Source organism: Hypanus sabinus, chromosome 8 (assembly GCF_030144855.1).
Source record: "Hypanus sabinus isolate sHypSab1 chromosome 8, sHypSab1.hap1, whole genome shotgun sequence".
NCBI classification, from domain to species: Eukaryota; Metazoa; Chordata; class Chondrichthyes; order Myliobatiformes; family Dasyatidae; genus Hypanus; species Hypanus sabinus.
This window is the reverse complement of record NC_082713.1, coordinates 124,094,403-124,108,824: the sequence shown is the minus strand read 5'-3', so window position 1 is coordinate 124,108,824 and position 14,422 is coordinate 124,094,403. Positions and strand designations below refer to the sequence as shown.

The window sequence follows — 14,422 nt, the reverse complement described above, 5'->3', positions numbered from 1 at the left end:
GATATTCACGGACAGATTAAGGATAGTCAGCATAGCTTTGTGCATGATAGGTATGTCTATAGGATAGGTATATGGACAGGAAAGGAGTGGAGGGTTATGGGCTGAGTGCGGGTAGGTGGGACTAGTTGAGATTAAGAGTTCGGCACGGACTAGGAGGGCCAAGATGGCCTGTTTCTGTGCTGTGATTGTTATATGGTTATATGTTATATGGTCTAACCAATCTTAGAGTTTTTCGGAGAAGTTAACGGGAAAGTGGATGAAGGCAAGGCAGAGGACATTGACAACACGGAATTTAGCAAGGCATTTGACAAGGTCCTGCACGGGTGGTTGGTCAAGAAGGTTCAGTCGCCTGGCATTCAAGATTAAGTAGTAAATTGGCTTTGTGTGAGAAACAAGAGTGGAAGCAGATGGTTGTCTTTCTGACAGGAGGCCCGTGACTAGTGGTGTGCCACAGAGATCGGTGCTAGGTCCGTTGTTGGTTGTCAGCTAAATCAACAATCTAGATGACAATGTGGTTAACTGGATCGGCAAATTTGCAGGTGACACAAAGTTTAGGAGTGTAGTGGACAGCAAGAAAGGCTAACATAGCTTGCAGAAGGATCTTCATCAGCTGAGGAAAAAAAAAATCAGCTGAAAAATAACGCAGACATGTGTGAGATATTGCACTTTAGTAGAACCAAACAGGGTAGGTCTTACACAGTAAACAGTAAGGCACTGAGGAGTGTGGTAGAACAAAGGGATCTGGAAATACAGGTCTGTAATTCAACGAAAGTGGCGTCGCAGGTAGAAAAGGTCGTAAAGAAAGCTTTGGGCACATCGGTCTTCATAAATCAAAGTACTGAATAAATTAGGACTTTATTCCTTATAATGTAGAAGATTGAAAGGAGATTTGATAGAGGTATACAAAATTATAAGGGGTATATGTAGGATAAAGGCAAACAGGCCTTTTCCACTAGAACTACAACCAGAGGTCAGGGGTTAAGGGTGACAGGTTAAAACTTTAAGGGGAAAATGACAGGAAACTTCTTCACTTAGAGGGCCATGAGAGTGTGAAACAATCTGCCAGCACAAGTGGTGCATGCAAGCTCTATTTCAACACTTAAATAAAGTTTGGATAGGTACCTCAATAGTAAGAGTATGGAAGGCTATGGCCCCGGTGCAGGTTGATTGGAGTAGGCAGTGGATTCAGCATGGGCTACATGGGCCAAAGGGCCTGGTTTTGTGCTGGATTTTTCTATGACTCCATTGAAGTGCAGCAAGATATTGAAGTTTCAAAAAAGACACAGTGAGACAGTCAAGTATATAAAAAAAAGCAGCACAGCACGTTTCTTCAGAAAAGGAGACAGAGATGATTGAGTTTAATAAAGGCAGAAAATTGAAGAAATCACAGTTTCATAAACAGTTGTAGCTGGTGATAATAATCATTAAAAAAAAAGAAGAAATGGCTGGCTATGTTGGAAAGATAGACACGTTTGGTTGCTTAATGGTCAACTGCCTCATGTATACTGAGCTAAACGAGCAGTATTTTGAATGAATTAAGTTGGCAATGTGAAACGAGTGCCAGCTTTGCTGAGTGCATTGGGTTTAAAGGCATACATGCTTAGAAACTTAACTACTCCAACCAAAACTAGCTTTGCTGATGTCATGAAAGAAATGCAGAAACATTTCAAACCAAAACCATCATTGACTGGAGAACACTTTCGGTTTCATTAGAATCCAAAAAAAGGAGAGTCCAATTCAGCATACATGGTTGAAATGAGAAGAGAAGAATGGTGTCCAGAGTTGTCAGAACCACTTCCTGCAGTCTCAGAGTCAATTCCTATAACCACCACATAGGAAGCCCCAGAACTTGAGATTTTTTTCACAGCCACAATTTGGAGTCTTGAAACCAAATAGCAAGATGAAACTGGATTTGAAATACTGGGTTCAGTTTTGCTCACCCTGCTATGAAGTAAGGCGCCATTAAGCAGGAAAACGTGCAGAGATTTATGAGGATGCTGCCAGAACTCAACCAACAATTCAAAACGGAGTACAGAGAGTGGCTAAGCAGATTAGAACTTTATTCACTGGAGTGCAAGAGACTGAGGATCTGATGGGAGGTGTGCATAGACAAAAGAAAATCTGCAGATGCTAGAAATCCAAACAACACACACAAAATGCTGTAAGAACTCAGCGGGTCTGGCAGCACCTATGGAAAAAAAGTACAGCCAATGTTTCAGGCTGAGACCTTTTGGCAGGACAACAGGAATGAAGTGCAAAGATAAGGTAAATGCACAGAGTCTTTTTCTCAGGGTTGGGGCAAACAACAATTGGAAGGTATAGGTTTAAGGTGAGAGGGGAGAGTTAAAAGGGACTGAGGTGCAAGCTTTTCACTCAAAGGATGGCGAGTATATGGAATGAGCTGTCAAGTGAAGTCGTAGAGACAGGTACAATAACAACATAAGAGAAACTTGGGCAGGTACATGGATAGGAAAGGTTTAGAGCAGGGGTTCCCAACCTGGGATCCAATGAATAAAAAAAGGTTGGAATCTACTGGTTTAGAGGGATATGGGCCAAACAGAGGCAAATGAGACAAGTTGAGATGAGAATATTGGTTGGTATGGACCAGTTGGGCCAAAGGGCTCATATCTCTGATGTTTGACTCTCATTCTTCAAGGGTGGCTTAAACAGCATCCACATTCACTGAGTGAGTGAATATACAGTGGAAGCCATGTTTAATGAGGAATATTCTTGGGATCAGTAGGTAGACACAAGAGCAGTGCAGCTAGGTAAAAGTTGCTGAACAAGTGACAAAACTTTGAGTACCCACCTGCCAGCAGCAGTTCCACTGCAGCAAGCTCTCCAATGTTAAGCAGGTCGCTCAAAATGAAAGCCTCACTGATAAGCTGATCCGGAAGCAGCCTGGTCCCTTGCTGACCTTGGATGACAATCCCCTCAACGTTGGCTTTTTTGACTTTCTCTCTGTGTTGCACATTTTTAGCCTGAGCAAAAAAAACATGTTAAGTTAATCTCCAAGGCAACATTTGAAGCAAGAACTAATTTTATTTACATTTGATCTTTTGCTGTCTTCAGCTTAGTTTGTTTCAGTAGACATGATCACTCTAGACCTTCATAATTCCTGTTTCCTTTTCATAGCCAATTAATTAACTATTGATCAGTGTGTCTTCATTAGCTGAAATTATTAGTAAGACAGAAGAACTTACAGGATTCTTGAAAAGGGAAATGAAGTCTGGTTTATGTTTTTTGAGAGTAAGATCCAACAGATGAACGGCTTCTGGCTGATGCCTCCAGATCACACTCTCCACTGTCTGCCAGATGTCTTTGTATGGGCCCCACAAGCCGGCAGCTGTAACAAACAAGAGGCAAGGAATTAGTTGGTTAAAGAACACAGAGAGTACTTCATGCAGCCCTCTTTCAGAAACTGCATGATATAAAGGAAGAGGTGAGCTTCATTAAATGAAAATGAACTGTATAGATATTATATTCATTAAACTTGATGATACTGGAACTTCAAAAACAGAACATTTTCTTCGTTAACTGTAATGAGATCTTGACTCATTACCATATCACCAGGTTTGCCGATGACACGACCGTGGTGGGTCTCATCAGCAAGAACGACAAGTCAGCTTACAGAGAGGAGGTGCAGAGGCTAACGGACTGGTGCAGAGCCAACAACCTGTCTCTTAATGTGAACAAAACAAAAGAGATGGTTGTTGACTTCAGGAAGGCACAGAGTGACCACTCTCTGCTGAACATCGACAGCTCCTCAGTAGAGATCGTAAAGAGCACCAAATTTTTTGGTGTTCACCTGATGGAGAATCTCATCTGGTCCCTTAACACCAGCTCCATAGCAAAGAAAGCCCAGCAGCGTCTCCACTTTTTGCAAAGGCTGAGGAAAGTCCATCTCCCACCCCGCCCCCCCATCCTCATCACATTCTACAGGGGTTGTATTGAGAGCGCCCTGAGCAGCTGCATCACTGCCTGGTTCGGAAATTGCACCATCTCAGATCGCAAGACCCTGCAGCAGATGATGAGGTCAGCTGAGAAGATCATCGGGGTCTCTCTTCCCGCCATCACGGACATTTATAATACACGCTGCATCCGCAAATGAAACAGCGTTATGAAGGACCCCATGCACCCCTCATACAATCTCTTCTCCCTCCTGTCGTCTGGGAAAAGGCTCCAAAGCATTCAGGCTCTCACGACCAGACTATGTAACAGTTTCTTCCCCCAAGCTATCAGACTCCTCAATACCCGAAGCCTGGACTGACACCTTGCCCTACTGTCCTGTTTATTATTTATTGTAATGCCTGCACTGTTTTTGTGCACTTTATGCAGTCCAGTGTAGGTCTGTAGTCTAGTATAGCTTTCACTGGTTTTTTTTTAATTACCTAGTTCAATCTAGTTTTTTGTACTGTGTCATGTAACACCACTGTCCTGAAAAAAGTTGTCTCATTTTTACTATGCACTGTACCAGCAGTTATGGTCGAAATGACAATAAAAGTTGACTTGACTTAAAAGTTGCATCTCATGAAACTCAATAGATTTTCCTTATTTAAGACAAGCCTTCAGAAGAAAATAGAGAACAGAAACACAAACTACATGTACATTGGTATCTAGGGAAATTTGGGTCCAATTTTCATGAATCACAAGATGTCAAAAAGCAGACAGCAAGCAATAAGGAACATAAAAGAAACATTAGCCCTTTATCAGAAGGTATGGGAGCAAGGAAGTCTTGGTGTTTCCGTGAAATCACATCCTCGAGACTTTCCTGAAAAGGGTTGCATCTGAGAGGGAATTCAAGTTTGATGAGATTGATCCCCATCATAAAAGAGAATAAATTGAATCAAATGGAATGAGCGCAGCTGCTGAATTGTAGACAATCACATCAAACGTGAGCTTTGTCGAAAGTCTCAGGAGTTGCTGAAAAGCCTCTAGCTATAAATTTAAAGCATAGTCTTAAAATAAGGAATTAAGATTTTGAAACTGGTATAAGAAAATGTTATTGAGGCTGAGGAAACAGTACAGCACAAGAATAGGCCCTTTGGCCGGCCATGTCCACCCCAACCATGTACCCAATCTAAACTAAGATCCACTGCCTACATGTGGTCCCTGTCCCTAGCGTCTGACACTTCCACCCAGGAATAATGATTTTCACTATCAACACTATCTACACTCCAAAATACTTCTTTCAGATCAACTCCAAAAACAAAAAGCAATTCAAGTTTGTCCAAACTCTCTTAAAAGCAAATGCACTCAAGAAGGAAACAGCCAAAGATCTTCAGGTTCAAGAACTACCTCCCTTCAACCAATCATTTCTTCAACCAACTTGTATAACTCTAATCAATGGAGTTACCAGCACTCTGACCACTTGGCACAAAAATTTAATTTTTTTGTTCCACTTACAGTTTCATGTAAAAATTGTTCATAATTTATGCATTTCTTGTGAACGTAACTTGATGATGTCGTGTGCCAATGGTGGTGCAGCAACAAAGTTCTTCATTGCTGTTGTGCATACAAATACTTGTACATTTCACAACAAACTCAACCTAGACTCCAACAAACTTGTGTACTTTATGAGTAATTCTCCAAAGCCTGCACAGCCCCCTTATACTGCGGTGACCGAACATCACACAATATACCCAATATGGCCTAACTAAATGTTCACGCAACTGCAACATGACTTGCCAACATTTACGCTCAATGGCCTGACCAACAAAATTAAGCAGACCATACACGTCCTTCATCAAGCTGTCTGCCTGCGTTGCCACTTTCAGGAGACTACTGATTCCAGGATCCTTCCGTACATCAATGCTCTTAAAGCTGTGCCATTTACTCTTACATTTCATCTCCCAAATACATCACTCCACAAACATCCAGATTAAAGACCATCTGCCATTTAAATGTCTAAATCTCTAAGTGAGCTATATCCTGCTGAATCCTTTCACAACCTTCCCCACAACCCACACATCACCAAATTGTGTGTTGTGTGCAAAATTACTGATCACGCATTTTCATCCCGATCATTTATAAGTATTACAACCATCAGAAGTCCCAGCACTGATCGCCATGAAACACCATTGGGTACAAAACTCACAAGAAAAATGCCCCATAACTAAATCAATTCTTTGTTCAATTTTCCAATTCACCGTGACAACTGACAACATATGTCAGTGATAAGAAACCTGATGCTTATTCGGGAATTACAAATTTCATTTGCAAGCTTTTGGAGAGCATTAAATAGAATAGTAGATCAAAGGACGAGCAAGATTTTTCCAATATTTACCCCTGGATCAAATTCTTGACTGTCCTTGAAGCTGTTTCACTCAACAGAGATCTAACCGTATAACAATTACAGCAGGAAAATAGGCCATCTTGGCCCTTCTAGTCTTTACAACGTAATCATGTGGGATCTTGTTAAATGCTTTTACTATTGTTCATGAAGACACCATCCATTCAATCAAATTTGAGAGACAGGACCTCCCCTGCACAAATCCATGCTTATTATACCTAACAGGTCAATGCTTTTCCAAACGTGAGCATATCCACCCCCGAAGAAGCTTCTCCAGTAATTTTCTCCCACTGAAAAAAGGCTCACCCAGCCTACAATTTCCTAGTATGCTCCTGTCACATTTCTTCAAAAAAAGTGATGTCACCTGTTGCTAAAAAGAATAAAAAGATCTGTCAAGACCGCAGAAATCTCCTTCTTCCTTTGCCTTACTTGGTAATCTTGGAAATCAGGCCATGGGGACTTACCCATCTTAATAAGCAAGATTTAATACTAATATTAAACAACTCCTCGACTATAAACAAATCAATGAATATGTAGTAATGAAAAGCAGTTAATGAAGAACTCCCATGATATATTAATTTACCTACTCTGAACTCGTGAAACACCTGGGTTACTTCCTGTAGGATATAAAATAAATAAAAGCATTTTGAATAATCAAAATCCTATTTATTCTTTTGTGACATTTGCACGACTTTGCTTTTGAAATGAGCAAACACAATATCACTGTAAAGAACATTTACAAAGGATAGAATTATTGCAATTTATAATTGGTGTAACAAAAACACTGAGCTGCGGGAAGAAAGATAGCAATGTTATTTGAGAAGGTATTTAATTGCAACATGCGAAACTGATACCATGTTTAACAAATTTCTGCACAACTTACACCTTGTGCCTCTGGTTACTGCTTTTAAACACAGACCAGATGAAAGGAACATCCCTGCATTCCTAAATCACAGGTTCCCATACTTTTTTAAAAGAACACCATGGTAGGGCAAACAGTTCCACATTCAGTTGGCATAATCTCAGATGGTAACAATACAGCCTACAGGAGTGAGATAGCCAAACGATCCCACAACCATACACTCAACATTGGCAAGACCAAAGAACTGATTGTAAACTTCAGGAAGAAGTTGGGAGAACACACGCCAGTTTTCATCAGCAGTGGAAAGTGTGAGCAATTTCAAGTTCCTGGGCATTAACATTTTAGAGGACCTATCCTAGGCCCTACGAATTGATGCAATAACGAAGAAGGCATGTCAGTGGATATACTTGATTAGGAGCTTGAGGAGACTTGGTATGTCACCAAAACTCTAGCAAATTTCTACAGATGAATACACAGGGTTGTAGATTTGCTCAGTCCATTATGGGCACAAGCCACTCCACCAGCAAGGACATCATTAAAAGGCTCTGCCTCAAGAAGGTGGCATTCATCATTAAGGACCCTCACCATCCAGGACTTCCCCTTTTCACACTACTATCATCAGGGATGGGATAATGAAGGCACACACACAACATTTTAGGAATAGCTTCTTCCTTTCCACCATCAAATGTCTGAATGGTCCATGAACACTCCCTCACTATTTGGTTCTCTGTTTGCACTTTTTATATTTGTTATTGCAATTTAAAGCAACCTTTTATGCATTGCAATGTACTGCTGCTACATAATAACAAATTTCACAACACATGTCAGTGATAAGAAAACTGATTCTTATTCTGGAATTACAAATTTCATTTGCAAGCTTTTGGAGAGCATTAAATAGAATAGTAAATCAAAGGACGAGCAAGATTTTTCCAATATTTACCCCTGGATCAAATTCTTGACTGTCCTTGAAGCTGTTTCACTCAACAGAGATCTAACCATGTAACAATTACAGCACGAAAATAGGCCATCTTGGCCCTTCTAGTCCTTGCCGAATGCTTACTCTCACCTAGTCCCATCGACCTGCACTCAGCCCATAACCCTCCATTCCTTTCCCGTCCATATACCTATTCAATTTTACTTTAAATGACAATACCGAACCTGCCTCTACCACTTCTACTGTAAGCTCGTTCCACACAGCTACCACTCTCTAAGTAAAGAAATTCCCCCTCGTGTTACCCTTAAACTTTTGCCCCCTAACTCTCAACTCATGTTCTCTTGTTTGAATCTCCCCTACTCTCAATGGAAAAAACCTATCCACGTCAACTCTATCTATCCCCCTCATAATTTTAAATACCTCTATCAAGTCCCCCCTCAACCTTCTACGCTCCAAAGAATAAAGACCTAACTTGTTCAATCTTTCCCTGTAACTTAGGTGCTGAAACCCAAGTAACATTCGAGTAAATCTTCTCTGTACTCTCTCTATTTTGTTGACATCTTTCCTATAATTTGGTGACCAGAACTGTACACAATACTCCAAATTCGGCCTTACCTTGCACAATGCCTTGCACAACTTTAACATTACATCCCAACTCCTATACTCAATGCTCTGATTTATAAAGGCCAACATACCAAAAGCTTTCTTCACCACCCTATCCACATGAGATTCCACTTTCAGGGAACTATGCACCATTATTCCTAGATCACTCTGTTCTACTGCATTCTTCAATGCCCTACCATTTATTTGGATTATTCCTACCAAAATGTAGCACCTCACGTTTATCAGCATTAAACTCCATCTGCCATCGCTCAGCCCATTCTTCTAACTGGCCTAAATCTCTCTGTAAACTGAAAACCTACTTCATTATCCACAACGCCACCTACCTTAGTATCATCTGCATACTTACTAATCCAATTTACCACCCCATCATCCAGATCATTAATATAAATGACAAACAACATTGGACCTAGTACAAATCCCTGAGGCACACCACTAGTCACCAGCCTCCAAACTGACAAACAGTTATCCACCACTACTCTCTGGCATCTCCCATCCAGCCACTGTTGAATCCATTTTACTACTTCAATATTAATACCTAACGATTGAACCTTCCGTGCGGAACCTTGTCAAAGGCTTTACTGAAGTCCATATAAACAACATCCACTGCTTTACCCTCGTCAACTTTCCTCGTAACCTCTTCAAAAAATTTAATAAGATTTGTCAAACATGACCTTCCATGCACAAATCCATGTTGACTGTTCCTAATCAGACCCTGGCTATCCAGGTAATTATATATACCATCTCTAAGAATACTTTCCATTAATTTACCCACCACTGACGTCAAACTGACAGGCCTATAATTGCTAGGTTTACTCTTAGAACCCTTTTTAAACAATGGAACCACGAGCAATACGTCAATCCTCCGGCACCATCCCTGTTTCTAATGACATTTGAAATATTTCTGTCAGAGTCCCTGCTATTTCTACACTAACCTCCCTCAAGGTCCTAGGGAATATCCTGTCAGGACCCAGAGATTTATCCACTTTTATATTCCTTAAAAGCACCAGTACCTCCTCTTTAATCGTCATAGTTTCCATAACTTCCCTACTCATTTCCCTTACCTTACACAATTCAATATCCTTCTCCTTAGTGAATACCAAAGAAACAAAAATTGTTCAAAATCTCCCCTAACTCTTTCGACTCCACACATAGCTGTCCACTCTGATTCTCAGGGACCAATTTTATCCCTCACTATCCGTTTGCTATAAATCCTTCGTATTTATTTTCACCTTTCTTGCCAGAGCAACCTCGTATCTTCTTTTAGCTTTTCTGATTTCTTTCTTAAGATCCTTCTTACATTCTTTATATTCCTTGAGCACCTCATTTACTCAATTTACTAACATGCAAGTGGTGTATGCAGGCAGCTGATGGAAGCACCCAAACAAAACAGACATGCTCCTCAACTTGGGGACAAAGAAAATGATAGTGAAATATCGTCTACTTTGTCATATTTGAGAAATTGCTGCTTGATCTTTGTAAGAACAATTATTTTTAGTTTCCATGGATCAGAGAGAGCTCTAGCAGATGAGTCCAGAAATAGGAATTGTAAAAAAATCAGTCCCTTTTCCAGTCTTTCCAACTTTTTTTAAGTTCAAAGTTGAAAGTAAACTTACATATATTGCACCATATACCACCCTGTGTTTCATTTTCTTGAGGGCATTCACAATAGAACAAAGAAATACAACAGAATCAATGAAAACTACAAACATACAACAAAGACTGACAAGAACCAATGTGCAAAAGTAAACAAACTGCAAATACAAAAAAAAAACAAACAGTAATAATAGTAAATAAATAACACTGAGAACATGATTTGTAGACCCCTTGAAAGTGAGTCTATAGACAGTGGAATCAGTTCAGTGTTGGAGTGAGTGAAGTTATCCAAATTGGTTCAGGACCCTAAAGGGTAACAACTGTCCCTGAACCTGGTAATGTAGTATCTAAGGCTTCCAAACTCCTTCCTGATGGCAGCAGTGAGAAGAGAGCTTGACCTGGATCGTGGTGGAGTTTAAGTACATTTATCCAAGCCACACATATTTAGTTTGAGTGTAGTTGCTGTGCGTTATCTAACATACTCACAAGCTGACTGAACACATTTTGCGCAAGGATTTACTCTATTATGGCTGCAAAGTTGTTGGTGAAATCCAATTGCACTGTTTCAACATGTCTTATTTTATGAAAAGCAGCATATATGAAAAGTCAAAATTATGCTGTCATACTCTTATATGGAAAAGGATGCAGAAGATGTACACAGGTAATATCCAACCTCCTGCAGAATTATCTATATTAAGATTCAATCTTTCCTCAGATAACGCAGGGTTAGAGGATGCCCACAGGAACATTACCAATTCTAATGAAAGATAGCGCTTGAAATGTCAACACTTTGCCATTTTTACGGATGTTGTCTAAATTGCTGTTTCCAGTACTAGCTCAGACACAAAATTTGTCACATTGTAATTACAAATGCCTAACACTTGAAAGGTCACAGATAAAAATTGTTAAAACCCACAGATGACTTGACATTCTCAACATTTCGTATTCAGTGAAGCAAACACCACCTCTTTGGAATCAAGGCACACCTACACAGGTAATTTCCACTAAAAAAAAGCACACCTATTGTATGGACCACAAATTTCAGATTGTGACAAGATCAGCCCCACAATTCTTTCAGGTTGATGATTGTGCTTCATAAATTTAAGAGCTGAAATACAAAGTATAAATTTTAATAAAAGAAATACCTTTCTGCTTAAATAAGCACTGTTCCTAAAAGTCATTGGGTAAATATCTTGTGGATAATTGTCTCAGGTACACACCTCCTGTGCTTGATTCTGTTCATCACCCCAACATCCTGCACACACCTCCCCTTCGCTCTTGACATTTCACATGTCCTGATTTCTACATTTACCTCTGTGGATTTCATGCAATCGCTCTCCAATTAAGTAAAACTATTTTCCTTACACTATATCTCCTCTAACTGTCTGCTCTCAGATATCAGCTCTCCCTTCTCTCTCCAACCCAAATAAACTTCACAAACCTCCTCTCTATCCGCATCACTTCTCGATGACCTCTTCTATCCTTTCCATTCTGGCCACCCAGTCTCAATTCCCTCTCCTCAGCCCAGCACCACCATTTTTTTTTTAACATTTCATCCTCATGTGCTCCCTGTGCCTCATCCAACTCTTCCTCCAGCCTCCCACTGACCTATACTCATAAACCCTCCCTGGATCACTATCCCTTCTCTGCCTCTCTCACTTTATCCCTCCATCCAAAGACCACTTTTCTCTCCGCTCCCACCACCCCCACATCACAAGCCTATCCTTCTCAAATACCACATTATGGCCTGTGCCATCTTCTTCAGCACATACTCTATGCATTCCACTCTCATTCCATCCTCTTCTGCCTGTTCTGTATCTCCAACCTCACATAATCCCTCAAATCAGTATATTAACCCTTCTCTGTTTATTCTTAGCCTCCTCTCACTGCAGACCCAGTTCACCCCATCTCCTCCATCTCATGCCCCTCTCACCCAGTAGATTCCACTTCTTGCTCCAACATTCCTTTCTCCCCAACATTTGCCCTAATCCTGTTGCACAACACAGCTCCCCCAATTGTCACTAACCCTTCTCTGTCATCAGGGTGGAGGTACAGAAGGTTAAAGACCCAAACTCAAACATTCAGAAGCTCCTTCCCTTACGATACCAAATTTCTGAACAGCGCATGAAAACTACCTCATTAGTCTTTTCTCTCATGCTCAATTTATTTTGTAATTTCAGTGATTTCATGTGTGCTACAAAACAAATTTTATGCCATGTGAAATAGCGATAATAAACCTGATTCTGATCCACCCTACCTCCAACAGTCACCCTACCAGTTGTGATCTAACTGCTCCCCTTTGCAGAGTAATCCATTCTCCTCCTTCTCCATATCACCAATCTGTTCTGCTGATATCCTGCCCATCCTCAATCCCCACGGTGTTCATACACCCATCCCTCCCCTGCTCTTGAGCACCACCAACCCCTGCCTCAGCTCCCCATCATCCTGTGCTCATTCCTTCATTTCCTCCTACTCCTCATATTTCAATAACCTCACAGTTTAAACACCATTCATGCTCTACCTAACTCACCTATTGACCCTGACATTCTCTCCATTTGATACCTCCCCTAAATCACCTTCTTTCATCCTATCACCTTGTCCATCCTTTATCGCCCTTCACTGCCCCCAACTTCTCTCCCTCTGCTCCTTCTCCTTCCACTCCGTCACCTCCCCTTCCACCCTCCCCCTCCTAATATCGCACTCCCCTCTCTCCATCACCAACACTTCTCCCTCTCATCCTCAGCACCTTCCCCTCTGCTCTCCCAGCTTCCCACGTCCTCCCACTACTCTCTCCTTCACCCATCTCCGGCACTTACCCCTCTACACTTCTCTTCTCCACCCATCCACTGGACCCCCCAAAATCTATACGTATCACCTTCCCTTCCTATGCTCTCTACCACTCTCTCATTTCGCCTCCTATCCCCATCACCTTCCGCTCCCTTACCTATACCCAACTGTCCCGGCATCTTACTCACCCCACTCTCCCCTTACCCTTCAATCCCATCACTTTCCCCTTCTCTCTATCTACAGCACTTTCCTCGCCACTAACCTTCTTTCTCTCCACTAAACATCTGGACCTCACAGACTGGTGCTGAGGCGAGCTCGTGGTACCCGGGTGATTGATTCTTGGGATTGGGATGGGTTGTTGAACACCTGCTGCCTACAGTCATCTTATCATGGGTTCACCACCACACCGTCCGCGAGTGTACCAAGCCGATAGCCGGCCAAAACAGCCCCTTCCCCAGTCCCCGCACCGGCCTCACTGACCTGAATTTACCGCCATAGTTGCGGCCGCCATCTTTTGCAAAGAAACCGGAACAAAAAAACACTGGCCCAACGTGGCCAAAGCACACAGCCGCCTCAGCACGGAGACATCAGGCAGCACCCACACCCGCCGATGGTACTTCCGTCTCCTAACTACTGCTCTTCAGCCGTCTGGCCGTTGATCGAACGAGACCGAAGAGCAACAAAACGAAAAGCAACTGCATGAACTCCGCCCTTGAACTACAACTCCCAGGATGCCCAGCAACCAGAACCGGAGGTTATGCAATTCAGCGAATGCATACTACATTCCCCAGCGTGCCTTGCCTGGAAACGGCCCTGCGCACTTGGTTCACACCTTTGCCTGCTGCCCCGAACCCATTTCAGCTGTAACTTTGTACTTTTTGTCTTTAAAACATGAATAAAAGGCAGGTTTTAAATTGAGCAAACATAGAAGGAATATATGCATGAGCTGACCATTTGAACTTAAGACATGAGAGCCATCCATATGTCTAGGAAAATTTGTTCAGCACCTCACCGAGATCCTGGTTGGTCCTCTTTCCCCAACTAATCTCCCTATACCATGCCTGGTCAAAAATCTGCTCACTATAGCCACTACTATATGGCTGTATATTCACAGCCCGATGGGTGAGAGCTGAAATACTTACAGCCTGTGAATGCAGGTCTCTGATCTCAATCTTAAGTCAACACCAGACTTCCAGTTCCAGATTTTCAGTCCAGTGAAGCAGTCTTACATGTTGTCAATCTCTTTGAATCTTAAATGCTTCAATGGGATCCCTCTAACTTGCAAATTGCAGGCCAATCTTGCCCACTTACAACAGTGCACACTTGTGGC

General features: G+C 41.7%; 1 protein-coding gene across 2 annotated transcripts in view; it reads right to left on the bottom strand.

The window, feature by feature from the left end:
• The window catches only part of nup205 (nucleoporin 205), a 128,903-nt gene extending 115,095 nt beyond the window's left edge, over window positions 1–13,808 (bottom strand). For both annotated transcript variants that reach the window (XM_059977747.1, XM_059977748.1), the window contains exons 1-3: window positions 13,573–13,808; window positions 3,204–3,346; window positions 2,810–2,981 (exon numbers count right to left, since the gene is read on the bottom strand). In XM_059977747.1, coding sequence (XP_059833730.1) covers window positions 2,810–2,981; window positions 3,204–3,346; window positions 13,573–13,603 — 346 coding nt within the window. In that variant the 5' untranslated portion in view covers window positions 13,604–13,808. The remainder of the gene's footprint in view (window positions 1–2,809; window positions 2,982–3,203; window positions 3,347–13,572) is intronic.
• Between the last annotated feature and the right edge of the window lie 614 nt (window positions 13,809–14,422).